General features: G+C 42.2%; 1 protein-coding gene across 3 annotated transcripts in view; it reads right to left on the bottom strand.

Annotated features, from left to right (window-relative positions):
- Positions 1-16: 16 nt before the first annotated feature.
- The window catches only part of LOC129675337 (myb/SANT-like DNA-binding domain-containing protein 3), a 128,860-nt gene continuing 108,290 nt past the window's right edge, over positions 17-20,586 (bottom strand). For 2 of the 3 annotated variants that reach the window (XM_055605385.1, XM_055605382.1), the window contains 3 exons: positions 12,798-12,921; positions 4,094-4,252; positions 17-1,118 (listed from right to left, as the gene is read on the bottom strand). In XM_055605385.1, coding sequence (XP_055461360.1) covers positions 1,034-1,118; positions 4,094-4,252; positions 12,798-12,921 — 368 coding nt within the window. In that variant the 3' untranslated portion in view covers positions 17-1,033. The remainder of the gene's footprint in view (positions 1,119-4,093; positions 4,253-12,797; positions 12,922-20,586) is intronic. The other variant, XM_055605383.1, reaches the window with a different exon arrangement.

The raw sequence follows: 20,586 nt of genomic DNA, 5'->3' as shown, positions 1-20,586 counted from the left end.
AAACAGACCATTTAGTGAAAACATTATATTATAACATGCTTTACCAAATCAAATAATTAAAATTAATATTTAAGTTTAAACATAGTATTTAAATTCTACATGCATAATTTTGACAGGCTAAACTACACGTTAAACACCTCAATACATTCTACTCACATTTCAGACCTTTAAACACCAACAATTAATAGAGCTACTACAGGACAAATTTGAGTTAGAGGTCTTAGGTCATTTTTAAGCTCACTCTCAGAGCACCAGTGATTAACAATTATTTCTGCATTGTATTCACAAACACTGATACAATTTGTATATTTATATTAAAACAGATATAATGTTTGAAAAATAAATGTGTATTAAAGTCATTTAACTGATACTGTAGGTTTTATTCCAATCTGCTTATTAAACAGTCTTCTTGACAATATCTAAATCTATTCTCAGTGATCTTTTCCCAGGTGCCTTTCCAAATTGTTTATGTCTCCAAAGAGAGAAATCCTCAATTCCAGTCCGAACAGCTTATAAATCTGTTACGTCTAACATACACATAGCTTTGCAGCTCATGCAACAGGGGCAGGTGTCTAAAAAAATCAGGTACTAAATCTCAGAAACATTGAAATATCTATTTAAACACAGTGTCTTCTAGATTTTTTTTTTTGTAAGAAAAGTAATCTGTAAACATCTTTACTTTAGTTCATGCTTTGTTGTTTGCTGTGGTCACTGGGGAGGAAGTACAACATCACAACCCTGTGAAGCAGGTCCATCCGTCTCTGCAAAAATATTACATTCCATGGGTAAAGAACAGGTCTCGGTATTACCATGTGGCACAATTTCGTGAAATCAATTTCTGTATTTAAAAAACATAAAACAGAGACTACCGAACAGTCCAAAACTGTTGTAGCTAAATAGTCTAAATACGAGCCAACAGTACTACACTAAAAATGTCCAAAAATAAGGCCTCTGAAATAAATATTTCCATTCTTTAAAAAAAGACATAATAAATGTACATCACATGGTCAGTGTGCATATAAAAGTCAGCGGCTCAAACCATTCTGGATGAAGTATCTGAAGTAAAATGACCTAGGTTTTGCTTCTGTCGACGTCCTCTGTTGTTCTTGGGGCATTTCCTGTTACATGAAAATGCAGAAAGAAAATAATCATTTTGTTAAGGATATTTAAACCGTGTCAAAGTAAAACACAGTTCTCGCACTGCACCCAGTTAGAAGAGGAGACAGGAGACGGTTCAGGGCAAAATGAGGGCAGCATAGTGGCGGGTTGCTCTTTGCTGACAGCCGGGAGGGAGCTCCCGGTGGACTAGAGGCAGTGCCCACACTGCTGAGACACATTTCTTGAGAGGGACATCTGCCTCTCTGGCCCGCTAACTCCTCAGTTCGGGGACTGCTCACTGTGACGGTGGAGAGGGTGCTGACCTGGGCACTTTTCCTCAGCATTATCCCAGCACCAAAACTACAAGAAAAGCTTAGCTGGAGACCAAGAAGCACGGTGCTGAGAAGCCAGACAGGGTGCAGTCAAGTCCTCTAACTCAGGAAAAAGATTCCGAAGGAACTGGTGTAGAGCCAGCTGCAGAATGCCAGAGCCACACCGGAAACCGGGACCCTGCAGGTGAGAGGTTCCTAGACTCTGCTCTTAGATTACGGTAAATGTGGCCATGGTGTGGAACAGATCTCAGGACGGTGTAACTGCTCCTCTCCCTACCAACCAGACTGCACGCTAAGCTCGTGGAAGGGAATGTGTTAGTCCAGAGTACTGGTGCTGAGATGAATTCTGGTCCTTTGGAGTTTGGAGCCTACGGTCAGGATTAGCCACTATTATTAGCAGTGCCCACCTGTGCAAATTCAAGGTTCCTGAGTGGAAACAGTGTCCTTGGAAGACACTGTATTTGCGCCAATGTTCCACATTTTCATTCCATTTTAAAGAGGACTGCTTTGCCTTAACTTAAAAGCCTTAATGACAACGGTTTCTAATCCTAACGTTTATAATCCTTATAAAAATAGTCTGATGTAGACAGGGCTGGGATCATATCCATTTCATAATGAGGGAGCAGGCTGACAGGCAGAGCACCCGGCTTTAACTGCCACTAACCCACCATGACCGGGAGGAGATCCAAGTTCCGGGGACAGGGTTTTTTCTTCTCTACAGTAAAGAATTTGGCACACACGTGTTCAAAGTCCCTGCCAATCTGTCATTCTAGGAGTCTGAAAACATAAAAGAAAAATATGACTCACAGATAACTGGGGCAGTAGGAACATCCATTTAAAGGAAGACCCTTCACAAGCAACAGCCATCATGAATGAACAGCTGTTCCCTAATGGACTACATGGGAGAGGCGTGCCTTAAAATTTCAATGGTGTGGCCCATAAACAAAATATTCTACATATAAGACAGCAAACCACTCAGGAGCAGGAATGGGGAAAGGCTGGGTTTCTTGTATTACAGGAAATGTGGCCCTAATGTGGAACATATGTCAGGACAGTGCAACTACTCCTCTCCCTACCGCACTGTGCTTTCCTCTATTAATGTCCTAAATCCCCTCTTATCACACAGCTGCCCATTCAGTTCTGCACATCACGTTCAGTATGGTTCAAACACACTAAACCCTAACAAAATCAGGGTTGGTTCCTGCCCCATGCAACAGTCATATTTGACTGACCTAGTCCCAGCACAACTCACATGGGCCTGTCTCTCCATAGTTCAGTAGAAAGAATCAAACAGCAATGAATCCAAACACAGGCACTTCCCTTTGCTAGCTGAATGACCACAGGCAAAGCAGTTAACCTCTGAGCCTGTATTAAATGGCCACAGCCATCCAGGCTGTTAAATGTTTTTTTCTCATTTTCTTTTCCTGTTGTCATTGTTTGTTATGCCGTTATGTCCCTACTTTGATCTACTGCCCAATTTTATGCTCAGTAATCTTGCCTAAAGGCAGCTCATCTGTTCTGTGGAATAAAGCATGCTGACTTTAGTGCCTAAACTTCATGAAAAGTATCAGCTACTCAGAGAACATTTTTCCATCATTTCTAGATTTATCATTTTGGCTACAGGGTGCTAGAACTACTTGAAGGTCTTTTTCCAGGCTCTAGATAGAAGGCCTATGGCCTATACATCCAATTAGCTTGTCACTATCTGTTTGATGTGCTATGACTCTCTGCCAGAAAAACAAAAACAAAAACAAAAACAGAAGAATACAAATATAATGCTTTGGAACATGAGAACCAATCCTTAAAGGAGATAGAAAAAGGTAAGGAAGAAGCAGAGCATTCTGTTTTGTTTTGTTTTGTTTTTAAATTCCATTTGAAAGGCATCCATTTATTGTCAGTAGTTCTGCAAATAGGTCTCTTAACATATGATAAATCCATATATTTATTCAGTGTATGCTGTGTGTGTGTATGTGTGTAGGGCAGAGGACAACTTTGGGGAGTTGGTTCTCTCCTTCCACTATGTGGGTGCCAGGAATCTAACTCAGATCATCAGGCTTGGTGGCACAGGCCTTTACCCACAAACCATCTCACTGGCTCTGTGCTTTATTTTTAACACAGCATTTTAAAGTCTTTCAGTTACCACTAATTGAAAGTAATGCTAAGTCAATGATACAGTCAGAAAAGGTTGTCTTTAAAGATGATGGCTGCTTTCTTTCCTACCACACTTACTATGGGTAACATGTATTCTGAGAGCATAAAACACAGCACAATTCTCTAAGACTTCAAGTGCTGTAACATAGCTCTTCGATGAATCTTCCAGAAACTCTGCTACAACCATTGTCCCTGATTTCAGACTCATAGTATACAGTTCTAAAACCCCTAGCCTCCCTGATTTCATGGACTGTTCTCACACCTCCTCTACCTTTAACTCAGATACGTCTGCTAGCTCTGGGAGGGAGTCCTATACATACTCTAAAGAGGCGGGACAGGGAGAAGTGAGACCCACGTGGAAATTCTGTCTAGTTGAGCCAAACATTAGACCTGGGACTGATGGATTAGGACTGATGGACTGGCTCCTAGCACAGGAATTATGCTTTAAGGCTTCCTCTGATTTACCACTGCCAGTGTCTAGTTCAAAACCGACATTCTCAGTTATTACCCACCTTGTTATGCACATGACAATTGCTACTATAATGGCGATCTGTACAGCTCCAATAATGGCTGCGATAAGAACATGAGTGAGCTTCTGCCTGCTTGGTACCACATAGAGAATACTAAAGTCCGTCTTTTCACAGTGCTGCCCAGTGTAACCAGATTCGCATCTGCAAGGGAAAAAGAGCAATCCAAGTAAGAATTACATCTTTAATATACTACCTTTATTCTCTGAGAATTTCATACATGCATACAATGTATTTTGATCATATTTACCCACGCATACTCTTCTCTCTAGCTTCTAGATCCTCCCAAATTCATGTCCTTTTTCCATTAATAATCCATTGGGTTCAATTTGTGCTGCCCATATACACATGGGCATGAGGCCATCCCCTGGCACATGTTCAACTTCCCAGGAACCGTTAACCTTTAAAGAAAACTGACTCCCCCTCTCCTAGCAGCCGCCAATGTCAGTAGTGCTCAGTCAAGGCTGGTGGCTCATGAGCCCCTCCCCTTTCTATCCTGGGATGCTGACTGGACTGATCTTGTACAGGTCTTATGCAGACAATTACAGCTAGCGTGAGATGACAAGTGCAATGGACCAACCATGTCCAGAAGACACTGCTTCACTCAAGTCTGCAGCAGCCTCTGACTCGAACAATCTTTCTACCCTCTCTTACACAATGCTCCTTGAGCCTTGGGGAAGAGGGTGTGATAAAGATGTCTCAATTATGGCTGAATACACAACAGACACATGAGAATTTTTTTTTTTTTTTTTTAGATGAGGTCTCAGAATGTACCCTAAGCTGGCCTAGAACTATTGATTTTCCTGTTCCCACCTCCCAGGAGCTGAGATTATTAATATGTACTGTCACATCTGAAAGAAATTACAATTTTTATAATAAAATTATATACTATATTATATGACATACTATATAATATACAGCTTATATATTTATATACTATATATTATAGTGTATATTATATACTACGTAGAACATATATACTATGATGTAATTATATTAATATAATAAATAGCATATTGATATATTATATATATATGTTTTACTATTATATATAATTATATTATAAATTTACATGTTAAAAATTAAATTTTTTTATATTTAAACTAAAATACAAAAGATCAAATGTTGCAGAATATTTGATCCCATTGTGAACCCCAAGATTGTGGTTCATAAAAGCCTGTTTCTTCTTTGATGTGGCTCAGCAATAACACACACTTTTAATCCAAGAACTTTCTGTTTATCGTAAACAGGTGGTTATGCTGTGGCTCAGCCCTAGTATACACCTTTAATCCAAGAGTTTTCTGTACAGAGACTTAAATGAAGTTAACCCTAGGTCAAAAAGTGGAGCAAGGAACCAGCTGACAGGGAGTAAACAGAAAGGAGGGGCTTTGAGTTGAGGGTATTTAAGACAGCATGGAGAAGAAGGGGCTTTTGGCTTTTTCCTTCTGAGATGTGAGCTGAGTAAGAAGATCAGCTGGGTGCTTTCTCTGCCTCTCTGAGCTAGCAAGTTTTCACCCCAGCATCTGGCTCTTGAGTCTTTATTGGTAAAATAGAATGGTTAGGATTTTACTGTTTTAAAAGCAACAAAACTTAAACAGGAGTATAAAAATCACTTCACTGCCATTGGGAGAAAATGCTGTGTTTTTCATGTCTGTTTGAGTGCTAATTCCATCATCCATATTAATCACTTCACTTTTGAAGTTAACAAACTTGTCTTTATCACCATCATTTAAACCAGAATCATAATCATGGAAGAACGAACTTATCCCTTCTGCGCTCATCAGTCATCTCCAGGTTTCACACTTAGAAGTAGGATAAATTAAGAAGCCAATAAATGTGCACTTTTCCATTTAGAGCTAGGAAAGCTACCTGGGAATAAGGTTACAGAATAAAAAGGAAGAAACATTTACAGTTCTCTGGACATAACACCAACTACATTCAAGACGCCTTTCAGTGTGAACATGATAAGCACTTAATGTGCAAGGGAGATGGAAACAAGTTTTAAACAAAGCAGGCAAGTGGATGGCTCATCTCAGAAACTACCTAATTCCAATCAAAAGCAAATAGAAAGACATCATCATCTGCTGATGGTGGTGATAAGGAAACACTTAGGATATTTAAGGAGAAAGACTCCTATTTTAAACTGATAAAAGTGGGGTGCATAAATTAGCAAGACTTTGACCGGAAGCCATGAATAAAGCGTATACCATACGGACACGATGGTGTTCTCCGTGATCATCAGTGTGTATTCACAGTCGTCTCGCAATCTCAGTGAAAGGTTTAAAGCAGTGTTATCATAAAGTACAAACAACAACAGAGAAGAACCCTGGACACAGGGCAACAGGGAAAGCCAGGGTAAACTGGGCTTGCACAGTCACTCTCCAGGGCTCTTGGACTCCCTCCCAGGAAGTCTGAACTGGGTTCTTAACCTGTGGCTACCCTCTGTTTGACAGAGGTGTTAGGGTGGGTCAGTAGAGAGCGAACCGTGTCTTCAGAACACGATGCTGAGAAACTGGGGTACAAGTAGAAGAAGAAGCTGAACCTCCTCCTCCTCCTCACAACAACCCTCAAATTAACTGCAAGAGGTTGCTCTCATTAGTTTTTGTCACCTTGACAGAGGGTAGTCTGGGAGGGGGGAAAACTCAATTGAGGAATTACCTCCACTTGACTGGCCTATAGACAAGTTGCATGGCTTTTTCTTTTTTAAACTGTTGATTGGTGTATGAGGGCCTTGCCCACTGTGGGCAGTACCGTTCCTGGGCAGCTGGGCCTGGGATGCATAAGAAAGGTGAGCCTGAAGACAAGCCAGTAAGCAGTGTTCCCCATGGCTTCTGCTTCAGCTCCTGCCTCTGCATCCCTCCTTAGCTCCTGCCTGGACATTCAGAAGCCCTCCCCTCTACAAGCTGCTTTTATCACAGTAATGGAATACAAAGTAACAGTAATGGAACACAAAGTAAGACAATAAGTCCCAGGTCTGGATCTTAAGAGCTAAAGCTACAGAGAAAGTGCTCACAAAAAAAAAAAAAAAAAAAAAAAGAGAGAAACAAGAGACAAGGTTTCACCACCCCAGATTGGGCAATAATTTCTTAGACTTGACACCAAAACAAAACCGTAACTGCAGCAAATAATAATAATAATAATAATAATAATAATAATAATAATAATAATAATAGTAATAATAATGTAAAACTGAGATAAATCAAAATTAAGATCTTCATGGTTAAGGGCATTATCAAGAAAGCAAGGAGACAGCCTATACAAAGGAAAACAACAACTGCAAATTATGTACTTGGCAAGAGATGTGTATTCAGAACACATAAAAACAAGTAAGAGGCTGAGGATTGCTACATAAACCTGATGATCCAGGTTTGATCCCTGGGGAAAAGGCCAAGTGCAGTGGTTCACATCTGTAATCTATCATACAGGGAGATGAGGGTGGAGAGAGGGACAGGGACTGGTAGAAGGGATAGTCCAGAACTGGCTTGGAGAGCAGCAGCAGAAACAAGGTGGAAAGTCAAGAACTGACACTGACACACACACACACGCCTTTTTATAATTAAATAAAATATATTTTAAAGCATACATCCTAAAAAAATCACCCAGTAATTAAGAAATGGTCAGAGAATATACACTCCATTTTCCAGAGAAGATATACAACTGGCCAAAAAGAAGAGTCAAATCTGGTGGCACATACCTGAAATCCCACCACTCAGGAGGCCGAGACAGGGATTTCAAGTTCAAAGACTCCCTGTGAAACATAAGACCCTGTCCCAAACCAAAAAAAAAAAAAAAACAAACAGAAACAAGCACACAGCGGCTACCACCACATACTCCCAGCTCTGCCTGGATCAGAAAGTAAGGGGACTACAAATGCTAGTGAAGATTGTGCAGAAGATGGGAAATAGGGAAAATGCGCTGAAAACAGACTGGCAGTTCTTGAAAACTTAAACAGAGTTAAGCATTTGACCTAGTAATTCCACTCCAAAAGATTTCCCCACATAAAGCAAAGCATGTGTCCACACAAAATCACAAGTGCTCAGGGTTGCAGCACTCAAAACCATCAAATTGTGTTCATCAGCTGACAACTGGATTTAAACATGGGATCCAATTCCCAGAGCAGAGTGCTCCTTGGCTAAGGTCAGCCTGGGCTACATAAGACCTTGCCTCAAGACAGAGTAAGAAATGTCTAGAAAAAGTGACTTACAGAGACAGAAAATAGATTACTGGTTGCCTAGGTTCGGGTCAATAGGAAGATTTGGGAACAATGGGAATTTCAGCATGGGATTTCAAAAATGTGCTAAAATTGATTGTGGTAGTGATATATTAAAACTACTGGATTGTAAAGAAGGGAGAGAAGGAAGGAGAGGAGGAGGGAGAAGAGGAAGGTAGGGAAGGAAGAGAAAGGAGAGGAGGAAAGAGGAGGAGAGGAAAATAGGGGAGGGACAGATGAGAGGGAAAGAGTATGGACACAAAAAGCAATCTCCATAAAATAAAATCAAACAAGTCATTTCAAAGGAGCAGTAACTACTGTTATTAAACTCCGGGGAACTTCCCTTCTCTGGTCCTCATTTAAAGGGGGCACCTTCTAATATAGAGACTATCGTCTCAACAACACAGCAGCAGTAAATCCTATCCTGTAATGAAGACCCATGGGACTTTTAAAATAATGTCCTTCATGGTAGGCTAATGGCTCAAAGTCAAAGCTCAGTAAAATCAAAACAGCTCCACAGAGAGCTATAACAATGCCCTAGATGTGTAGCTCTCAGACAGTTCGGCTTAATTCAAAGATTAAAATCAGAATATCAAAAGGGACTTTTAGAATACATTCCAGTCAAGTCATCCTCCTGGATATTACTTTCCACAACTGACTTTTATACTCTCCAACATATAGAGGATGAGGTTCTAATGCTGTTGCTTCTTTTGTTACTAAGGGCAGATCCAGGGGTTCAGCCCACCAGAAATCTCATTCAGTCCCAGGGCTTCACACCCTGATTCATTCACTCATCTTACTCAGCACATTTACTGTGTGTCTGCCAGGTGTCAGGTACCGCTGCAGGAAACATTCAGGAGACAAGGCACCAGAAGAGCAGAATCCCAGCTGTGGAGATGGCTCAAGGGTAAAGCACTCGCCATGCCATGTGAGCATGGCATGAGTTCAGACATAAAGACCCCTCGGAGACCTTGTGAGGAGACAGGAGGCAGAGGCAGGAGGATCCCCAGAAGCTGCAGGCCAGCTGGCGTGCCTACACAGCAATGAACAATAAGAGACCTTCAAATCTCAAAGGAAATAGAAGGCAAAGATGAAGGAGATCTGAGACTGTCCTCTGGCTTCCATTTATGGGCCACAGCCTGCATGTGCCTGCAAATATTTTTAAAAGATATTTATTTTTAGTAGAAGTCCAAAGGCATAATAAGTAAATGGTTATGTTAAAAGGTGTGAGTGTGTGCGTGTGTGAGTATATGCGTGTGTGTGAGTGTTGTAAGAGAAAGAAGTGTGTGTGTGTGTGTGTGTGTGTGTGTGTGTGTACATGCAATTGCATCTATTCATACATGCATGGATGCATACATATAAGGCTGTGGTTCCTGGGCAGAGGATGACAGTTGATAAAATTTAGTTAAGATATATTCAGAAATAGACTATCTGAGAGAACTTCCCATATCTAAAACTATAGGGAGACCATGAGAAAAAGAGTTGAAAGTAAGGTGTGCCTGTGGTATTCTGTCTGTCAAGTGAAGAGACACAGCTGCATCCCGAGGTGGAAAGAGCTGTAGGTAAAGCCAGGGCTGTGGTGGGCAGGGAAGCAGATCTGTTTTTGTCCAGGTGAAACTTGGCCAGACATCATAGGAAATGTAAAGGAACCAAAGACTAGAGCCTCAAGATTCAAGAGAAAATACTAGAACTTATGTAAATTAGGAGCCATCTACAAAAGACACAAAGACTGGATCCAGTCACTGGGGAAGAGCAGAAGACGGAATCACGGTGAGGTCAGGGAGCAAAGGGGAACCAAGCATGAGTGGAATGTCCAGTGAGACCGGAGAAAAACAAGTTTCTGTCATCTTAGAAGCCAAGAGGATGCACAACACATGGGAAAGGCTACCAGCCGCTCGAATGTGATTTTAACAGTAAGACTTGACCACTGACTTCATAAAGAACAAGCTCTGTGGGATGCTGAAGAAGAGAGAACAGACATGACAACTGGAGACAGAGCAGGCAACTCAAGTTCTTCTGCAAAAGAAAGGAATGCAATGGAAGAGATAAAGTACTGACAATATATTTATAAACGTGTAAAATACATTTAAACCAAGATACGTGATGGAGGAGGGAAGGCTGCTTGGGTACAGTGACAGCCTGTGGAAGACCTTGTATTGCTCCAGTTTTCTCAGTTATCCTGGAAACAAGATCATCAGCTGCCAGTGAGGAAGAGACAGGGAGTGCTGACAGTTCTCTGAGGAGCGGAGTGATTGCAGCCATCTCAGCAGCTACAGTTTTGTCAATGATGAAGCAAGAGAGGAGCAGAGGCGATTCAGGAGATCAGCTACAGGGAATGATGGATGCAGAGGGCCTCGTGGGCAGAAGGATTGCTATACGGACGTTAGAGGGAATGTGCTAGAGATGAAATTATTCTCAGCCTACTTCTCCAACTTGTATCTCCCATGAATTTTCAAGTCAATTATCTTGACCAGCTTAACAGACATCCATAAATGGAGACCCCATAGGCAAACCATCATGTGAAACTGAATACATCATTTCCCAAAACCTCTTTGCTCTAAAATTCTCCTATTCAATTTTGTAATAGCCAGAAGCGTTTCTCCTCTTTCCTCAGCTACCTCTGTTTTGTTTTGTTTTGAAGTCCCAAATTGTCTCATGCACATGTATGGATGACAGCATTCCTCATTATATTTTGGTTAAAAAAAAAATATTTCCTGAAGACAAGATCCCTAGATCCCTGTCATATGTAAGTTTAACATCCTAACACCATAGAATCTGATAAAAAGAATTAACCAACCTATCGATGGTGGGATAACACTAGATTTTAGTCTAATAAAAGGGTTATGGTTGATACTGGCTAATACTATAGACATATAATAGTTTAGCTTGCTTCTTAAAAATGCTGTGAATACACAATACAAAGATATGAGCTGCTTCCTAGGAATTATAAATACATAGGGAAGAAATTCTTTACCATTTCTGAAATCCCTCTGGTCTGGGGAAGATGGGAAAGCTGATAATTATCACATTATTAAGAAACATATTTACTGCGGACCTAGTAAGCTAGGTACAGAAAGATAGTAATAATTAACAAAAAGGAGTCCTTGATATAATGGGTTTATGATCTACTATCAGTTGTTATTTATTAAATAACAGCACAAACAAAATGCTGTGAAATAAACATCTTACAGATGCATCTTGTTGCCACCATTGTGGTTTATTGTTACAGGCTTTTGAGAGAGCATCTCATTACGCAGCCCTGTCTACTTGGGAGCAGCTATGTAGCTTAGATTGGTATAGAACTCATGATCTTCCTGCCTCATCTTCCCAGGAGTGGGATTACAGACAGCATCACCACATAGCTTCATGTAGGAATCTTAAGAGATGGCCCATCTTACGCCACGAGAACCTGAAGTTCTATGAGGATTTCTATACCACTGTGTGAGAAACATAAAGAATTCATTGTGTGCTTTGCATTGCTTGCACTGTGTAGTCTTTTATATAGTTGTTGTTTTGAAATGTTTGAGGAGGGTACAGGGAAGTTATCTCCTTCAAAGACAAGAGAACTGCCAATGGGGGGAAAGACAATGGTTTTACAAAGAGCTGTTTAACCATTAACATTGAAAGCATTTGCTCTGTTTTTCATCTTATGAAGGAGGAAAGGGGAAGCGAGCTGAAAAAGAGGGATGCAAGAGGCCTGGGGCCAATAGCTTCCTTTACACCTAGAAAAGAAAAGAATCTCCACCCTGAGAGTAGACAAAGAAAAGGTAAAATATAACAACTCAGTGTGTTTCGATGTTTTGCCTAAGAGAGGGAAGCAGAATGCCCCACCTTGTTGTCTACAAGCAAACCAGACCTGGTTAAATAGACACACAACAGCCTACAATTTGTGACCGTAACAGCAACACACACACAGAGCAAAAAGCACTGAGATCCTCAGGTTGTGACAGGCAATCTGAGGTCTAGCTTCTTCTCAGGTCAATTTCCAACTTGCTGTTGACCTTGAACAAGTTATGTAAAGTCTCTGAAATACAGGAGTTGAAGGAAGACTTACACTCTTTCCACTTCCCTCTCACAATTCACACCTGGCTCTTCATCCCTACTCCTTTATTTTTAGACATCTATTTTAGTATATGTTGTATTTGAGTTATTTCTTCTCTACTTGTAATATATTCTTCAGTCGTTCAACCACCTTGTGACAGATTGCCGAAAGATCAAAATAGCATTGGAATAAGGCAAATTAATATTAAAATGCCATCCTAAAGATGTTAAGCTCACAGCCTCCAAACGCTAATGCAGCCTGTTTCCCATCTTTCCATATTTCTTGCCAGGATTTGGGAGGATAGATAGATGATTGTTGGCTTATTTTAAATTTATCGATTGCAAATAACACTACTTATTTGGAACTATTTAGTCTATAAAGCAGCAGCCACTAATAGAAAAAAGACCCTCAGCCCTGCTCATGAGCCACCAACTTACCTACAAGAAGCCTTCTGAGTAGAGTAGACAAATTCGCACTTCCCGTGGATGCAGTACCCATTAAGGTTTTCAGGGCAAGGCATGTGGCTTCCAATATAAACATCTTCCCTTTGATCACCTGCATCTTAAAAGAACACAAACCGGGTCACTGGATACTGAAAAGAAAAATGGAAAATACAAACCTTTTCAAAGGCTCAGAAACAAATGAATTCACCGTGTCAATCACCAGCAGGGCAATCTAGAAAAGGAGACTTATCAGAGAGGGTAAGTGAGATCTGAGGTCCCTTGCAAAACCCACTAAGCCATAACCATAGCAAGCAGACAGATGAATTAAACTGAAAGCACACAAAAACAGTTGCGGAACATGACCGCTATGAACTACTGCTATATTAAAAAGCAATCTGAAAAAGAAAAACATCTCCGCTAAATTATACATCGCAGGTTTAGAAGGAAATTCACCCTGAGTCAGAGATGGTGTACATGATAATGTCTTTAGAGAGGTGAAGCTACTCATTTACTAAGAGCCTAGGAGACTGACGATCAATGGTATTGGGAGAAAGCAAGTTAAGGGATTCTGAAACTTTAAGGTAAAAGATTTAGATGTTTCAAATGATAACAGCTATAGCCAGGCATGTTAACACACACTTGTAATCTCAGCCCCAAGTTTAAGGCCAGCCTATGCTACACGTTAATACCCAATCTCAGAAACAAGGTAGGAAAGGAGAGAAGAGAGGACAGCTGGGAAGGCGAGGGGCAGGATACCTTTGCTAGTTTTTTTAAAGTAAATGTTCTTTGTAAAAAAAAAAAAAAAAAAAAAAAACCTTTAAATAAAAATAACAGAATGTGACAAAATGTCTTACAGATTCTGCACATGACAGCAGTGTGAACTTTATCATTCTACTCTCCTTAACCATAGAATTCCTACCTGTGAAATCGGGATAACATAGCCTATACTTCATGTAAATTTGAGAGGATTACATAAGATAAATTACAGTGCCAATAAAATAACCAGCTACTTATATGACACATCAGAGAACACTAAGGGGCTTATCTCCCCCAAAGCACAAAGTGTAATAAAATCTGAAGAATGTTAATAGAAACTGATTAGGAAGGATCAAAAAAGGAGGCTATAGGAGCCCTCATCCCTATGTCCTAGTCTCTTTGGTGTGGGAAGGTACCCTGCAGACTACCTACCAAAAGCGGAACATGGACACCAACTCAGCCACAAAACCTTTAACCTACAATCTGCTCTGCCTGCGAAATATGCTAGGGCAATGGCAGCACAGGACTTATGGGAGTAACCAGTGTGTGATTGTACTTAAGGCCCACTCCACAGGAAGGAACCCATACCCACACCGATTGGGTAACCACGAACCAGAGACTAAATAACCCAGAGACCTACGGTAAAACCAAACAAAACTGGTCAAAAAAATAAAAAAACAGTAAAACGATTCCTAATGATATTCTGCTGTACTCATAGATCAGTGCCTTATCCAGTCATCATCAGAGAGGAAAAGGGAAGCTACACATGTATGGACATGGGAAGATAGGAGGAGGAGTGCCAATTGTTTTTGAAAATACAGATTTGGGGGAAGATTTATACATACTAATTTAATTTATGCAAGAAAGAGAACTGCGTTAGAATCCAGGCATAAATCCTCAATCTTAAACTCATCTTTCCTGCTCTGCAAACTCAGTCACATCGTTTATTCTCCAACAGACACACACGATGAGACAAAGATATATTTTAATTTTATATTTACCATTAACCATGTTCTAATGTAAAAAGAAACATAAATTAATCTTAATCATACAGTTTGATAAATATTAGCGTTTCAATATATCAATATGAAATTTGAGGCACCTTACACTTGTTTCCACGATCTCAATTCAGTCTAGCCCAACTCCAGTCACAGTAGAAACAAGTGGCTAGTGGGTACCGCACTGCATTCAACAGTCTAGAACTGATGGCTAAATTGGTTGATCTTCTATTGACCTTCCACAGGCCAAACTTGATGCTAAGTCTGGGGACACAATCACAAGACCTATCTTGACCTGCAAGGGGTCCTAGGCTCTCTCCTGCAGCTCCCTCATGACAGTTCTGTGTGGTAGAAGCAAGCAGCCACTTTCGGGATGCTACGGACTGAGCACCCCTCCCGACGACGCATGCATCACAGCGTGGAACAGCTGTGTGGACGTTAATCTCCGCTGTGAGATAGAGTTTCTCAGGAACCTAGATGTCCTCAGCGTCTGTCCCTGTGTAATTTCAGTTCTGTGAAGTGATATGTGCACTCTACACATCTGGTCACAACACTCCCTAACTCTATGACCCACAGGCACGGCCTTCCACTTCCTAGTCTGAGAAATGGAGATAGCGCAGTCCGCAGGGTTGATTTGAGGCCTGGTGAGGTAAGCTCTATCGTGTTAATACTAGTGGGTGAGTTTGTAAGAACTTGATTTCTCTTTCAGCGTTACCTGTGAGAGTTCTGCTGGCATGTGTGCGTGTGCATCGCACGTGCGCTCTGGTGAGGGCAGAGGAGAGCACTGGGTCCCCTGCAACTGTAGTTATGTGGATGAGTGAGCCACCATGTGGGCACTGGGACACCCTAGGTCCTTCACAGCAGCAGCAGGTGTGCTTAACCACGGAGCCGACTCTCCAGCCCCTTTTGTAGAACTCTAAAAACAGCCCTAGGCAAACAGTAAGTGCTTAATGAATATTACCAGCTGTTACCGTGTGCTTAAAGAACACTGTGGGAATGACCCACAACTTTCACTTGTTGACACACTGTGGTGTGAACACATCTGGCTGTGTACAACGGGAATGTACTTCAGCGGCAGGTTTGAAGTTCTGGGTTCATTCCCAGCAACAGAAATGAAAAAAAAAATTAATTTACGGATTGAATCATCTTTGATTTCCATTTTAAAAACTATCCTAGCAACAATATAAAAAATTTCCACTTTGAAGCTCCCATTCGGAAAGAAGCTGCCTTTAGCAGTCATGCCCCGGGTCTCCCAACACAGGCTGGAACTTAATTAACAGATTGCTTGTTTACAAACACTTGTGATCAAAGCAGAAGGCATGCCTCAAGCAATCAGCACTGATGAGAAGTAGTTGAACGGAAACCAACTAAGCTAAAGCAAATCTACTTTTCCTGCTTCAGTCTGTAGCTAAGAGTGCGGTTCAGTGTTCCCACGCAAGGGTTAAGTGTGTGAGGAAGGCAGCCACTACCCCACTGCACCAAAAACATGGGACATCATAGTGGGACACCATCAAGTACGTATTCATGAGACCAGAGTGAGATGCTAACCCTGTATAACCCTAGGTGTATAACAATAGGACCGAGTTGCTCTGTAGAGGTTAGGCAGTGTCCCAACTGACCATAAGAGAGCCCTCTACATTGCACCAGTTTTCAGGAATAATGGAGAGATAAAGGCTGTCAGAAAACTCAACTACATGAGAGCAGGAAGAAAAACTAAAGGGAGTTTGAGGAATTAATGGACAAAGGGTGACACTAATAAACACCAATTACATAGATCCATGAGAGAAAGTGGACCTATGCTAAACTCCAAGGGAAGCTGCAGAAAACAAAGCATATCTAATAAGGCTGGCTGGCAGACAAATTCAGTTTTCCACCAGTGCCGAAAGTACCAACACATTCTTCTTCCAAGCTCTTCTGTATACAAGGCCCAGCTACCCAGAGAATGTCAAGGGGAAGTGAGCATGCCCAGGCCTTCAAGAAGCTTACCATCAACTTAAGGAATGAGCAGATGCATGGAAAGACGACCAGCAGCCAGACCAGGATGGCAGCTTATAACTAAAAGAAAATTCACAGCCAAAGCCCTAGAAAAAGGACCTACAAGTTGACTGGGCAGGACTGAAAGTAAGGCCCGGAAGTGTAGAGAGCTTTGGACGGTGGGATACAGAAGTCACAGAGAAGGTGCACAGCAGAGCAGCCTCAAAACTCCAGTCAAGAGCAAGGACTGGCTCAGACTGCAGAATGGTACACATCAAAGCAAGGGAAACCAGGTGAATCCAGATTATGGAAAAAATGGGAATCTCGTGTAAGGCGTGTTCTTTAAATCATGAAGATGAGGAAAACACCCATATCTTAACTGGAAGGCAGAGCAGTGAAAGCTGCCTGGGGCCTCTGTAAAATTCACCTGAGCGTGGCTGCCTGTGGCTGGTAGTGAGGGGGAATCCCCAGTGACTCATAGGCCTGAAGTTTCTCTTAGAACAGTGTTCTCAGCCTATGGGTTGCGAACGCCCCCTGTGGAGGTGAAGCGACCCGTTCACAGGGATCACCTAAGGCCATCGGAAAACAGATATTTACATTATGGTTTATAACAGTAGCAAAATTACAGTTATGAAGCAGCAACAAAAATAATTTTTATGGCTGGGGTCACCACAACATGAGGAACTGTGTTAAAGAGTCACAGCCTTAGGAAGGTTGAGAACCACTGTGTTAGAGGTCAATAAAAGCGAGATGTAATAATTGCATGTATACTCAGCACCTGAGAGGTGAAGGCAGCATGATGGAGCGAGCGGGCAAGGCCAACCTGGTTTACCTAGCCAGACCCTGAGAGCTAGGTAACTGCTCAGAGCTGTTACTTGGCACACACAGGCCTTAGATTCAATCCCCAGCAAACACACATAAGTATTAACAATATTATTCCAACTTGGAATGAAAGCGAAGGCAGAGATGTGCAGGAGGAATAACAGAAGGACATGCCCCCACTTCTTTAGTCACAAGTGCACACACAAGTAAGGAAATTAGTTCATTAATTAATCTGGACGGTGCTCAGACTGGATAAGCCAAGACTCCCCGACCTGAAGGGTCCACCCATTGGGGACACCTGGCCCAATGCAGGACCTTGACCTGAGAGCTAGGGAACACTCCCAGAGAAACTCGTCACAATGCAGTAAATTCTGCTCCTGCTGGCTCTTTTTCATGTAGAATGAAATCTCTAACCCTGTACACATTGCCTTATGTCCGCTCACTCAGTACTGCCTACCGGTGTTGTACTCCTAAGGTCCCACCTCCCATCACTATTTGAATAAGTTTAGTTTACAACTATCTTGAGAGTGGTACCCAGGGAGAGATGGCTCAGCGATTAAGGGCAGGTTCAATTTCCAGCACTGGCATGGTGGCTCACAACTGTCTGTAACTCCTTCCAAGGAGACTCAATGCCCTCTTCTGGTCTCCACAGGCACTGTACCCATGAGGTACACAACATCCATGCCATACAATAGGAATAAACATTTACAAAAAGAATGGTACCCATTGCTAACTCAGTACATTACCAGAACAGAATCAACCTCTTTACTATTATGTTCTTAAGGGAGTATGATAAGTAGCTATGAACCTGAGCCCAGTGATGGGAAGTCCATTAGAAAGACACCAGGAAGCTGAATTAAAACATCTGTGGTCATTCCAAAAGTGCTTTTTAGAGGCTTGCCGTGTCCTGAGCACCGTGGTAGTTTCCTGGAGTTTGAGACAACGGCAGAATAAATAGAGAATCAGGACAAAGCCCCACTAAGCATGTGAAGAGTGCTCAGCAAGGTTCTCTGGGTAAGCGCTCAGAGTAGGGTACAGGTGCTGATGGACAGGATTCTTACTAGCTGCAAGATAAGGCCAAGAGGGTTTAGGATGCCAGTTTTCTTCTGCCACTCACCAGATTCAGCTTCACATATGCAAACTGAGTGCAGCGTGGCTGTTGTGAGGACTCTGTGACCACTCAAAGGCACAGGAACACACAGTAGGGCACTTGCTTAAAAGCGGATAAATGGCTACCGATGCCAGTCACAAGTCATGATAGGAATCGGCAAGACAGCTGAGCCCACCTCTGGTGAGAACATCAGCACAGTTAGCAACTGACCGTGAAACCACAAAGTGAAGTGTCGCTAATAACCATATATCAAAAATGGTGTCTGAATTTTCAGAGTGATGCCAGCCAAGAGGTATAACTGTCTCCCCTGCACCGCCGTGCTCACCGAGGCTCAGAGAAATTGGGTCTCACAGCTTTAAGTGTAGCTCTCGGCTATTAAACTGGCTTCAGCAGTGCCCTGGGAGATGTGTAGGAAATGGACAGAAGCATAATGTTCAAGCACCTGCTCTGTAGACTGAATAAATGAGGCCGCTCCAAAAATGGAAAGATTAAAAAGCTTTAAAGGCCCGATAAAGCATGACTTCAGACACCAAAGCAGAGACGCAGCCTTGGCACGGAGAAGTGGGCACAGAAGGATCCTGTCTGAACAATGCCCTTAGGCAATGGTGACAGGCTCCAACAAACAACGGCGTCAACTGCGGATATCTGAACAATGCTTGAAGTATGCGCGGTACATCCAGGACATCTGGCCACCCAGTGACTCATTCCATCCGCAGAAGCCTCCCAAACAAATCTGCCACCAGCAGCCATGTTTTCACACACAAAGGACAGTGCAGTCTAAGTAATGATGTCAGAAGAAACAAGAGCAAGTGCCCCCCTGCAGAAAGCTGTCCCACGAAACATCTGGCTTACTCCTCACTGGGCAACCCCAATAAAGCATGAGGAGCTGATCTTAGCAACAGAGGCGTGTGCCTGCCTCTGCAACAGAGGGTTCCCTGCCTCTACAAACAGAGTTTACAATTTTTTAATCTCATGTGTTGCTTCCCAAATTGTGCCACCTGCACCCCAAACTTTACAGCACTTACACAGTCCTCTATGGACTTCCCTATCCCAGGCTCCTCAAATCCGGAACTGAGTAAGTGTCTACCTAGTAAGTGTCTACATTCCTACCTGCTCTTTAAAGCCTCCCACACACTGTTAGAATGCATTGCTCTCCATCTCAACACAGACTCTCCTGCCTAAATTTGCCAGGGAAACAATTTCTAATGTATACACATCCACCTACCTCCTCAACTATTCCCTTAGGAAGAATCCGTCCATCTTGCTCATATACCACACCCATTCTACCTCTTATGTCCCTCTCCTTCCATCCTCCATCTTCCACTGTCTCCTGACGGGCAGGCCCTCTATTCTAACCCCACAACAAACCTCCCCTTCTCAGGAGCCTTTGAGCAACCCCCAAGATTCTCTATCTGCTCACCACACACACACACACACACACACACACACACACACACACACACACGCTGAGGCTCCTCTCAGTGAGTCTAGCACCTGTATCATTGACTCACTATCCTTAAAGAGCACATCAAAAGACTCTGGATTGAAATACATAAACAGGCTTCAGGCAAATGAGACTCATGGTGATGGTATCTCACTATTTCTAGTGCCCCTGGCCAGCACAGACCAGAAGACTAATGAGTCTCAAGAATAAGCTCAAAGATGTGGAGAGGGTTGACTGGAATGAGAAGTGTGGGTGTCTTTCTAATTAAAGCACCACAGTTCAATTGAGGCTCTAGGAAAGTAACTTTGGATTATAATGTCAAGATCATGAAGGAACTTCCTGGGTAGCTAGAAATACTGTCAATCACAGTAGGGTGTGAGGTACATGGAGTATATTCATTTCAGGCTGGAAACTGTGTCTCAAAACCTGTAAAATTAGAATCATGCTGTACACTGAAGATAAGTAAACCTGCTAATAAAAACTGACAGTGGGGCTCAGTGGTTATGAACATGTACTGCTCTTGCAGAAGACCCGAGTTCAGTTACTAGCACCCACATTAGGCAGTTCACTACTTGAGTTCCAGAAGGATTCCACATTCCTCTGGCCTCTGTGGGCATCTGCACTGGAGTCACACACACACACACACACACACACACACACACACACACACACACACAC

The sequence above is a fragment of the Psammomys obesus genome, unplaced genomic scaffold, assembly GCF_907164565.1.
Source record: "Psammomys obesus unplaced genomic scaffold, mPsaObe1.curated_primary_1811, whole genome shotgun sequence".
NCBI lineage: Eukaryota > Metazoa > Chordata > Mammalia > Rodentia > Muridae > Psammomys > Psammomys obesus.
This window is presented reverse-complemented; position numbering and strand designations above follow the sequence as displayed.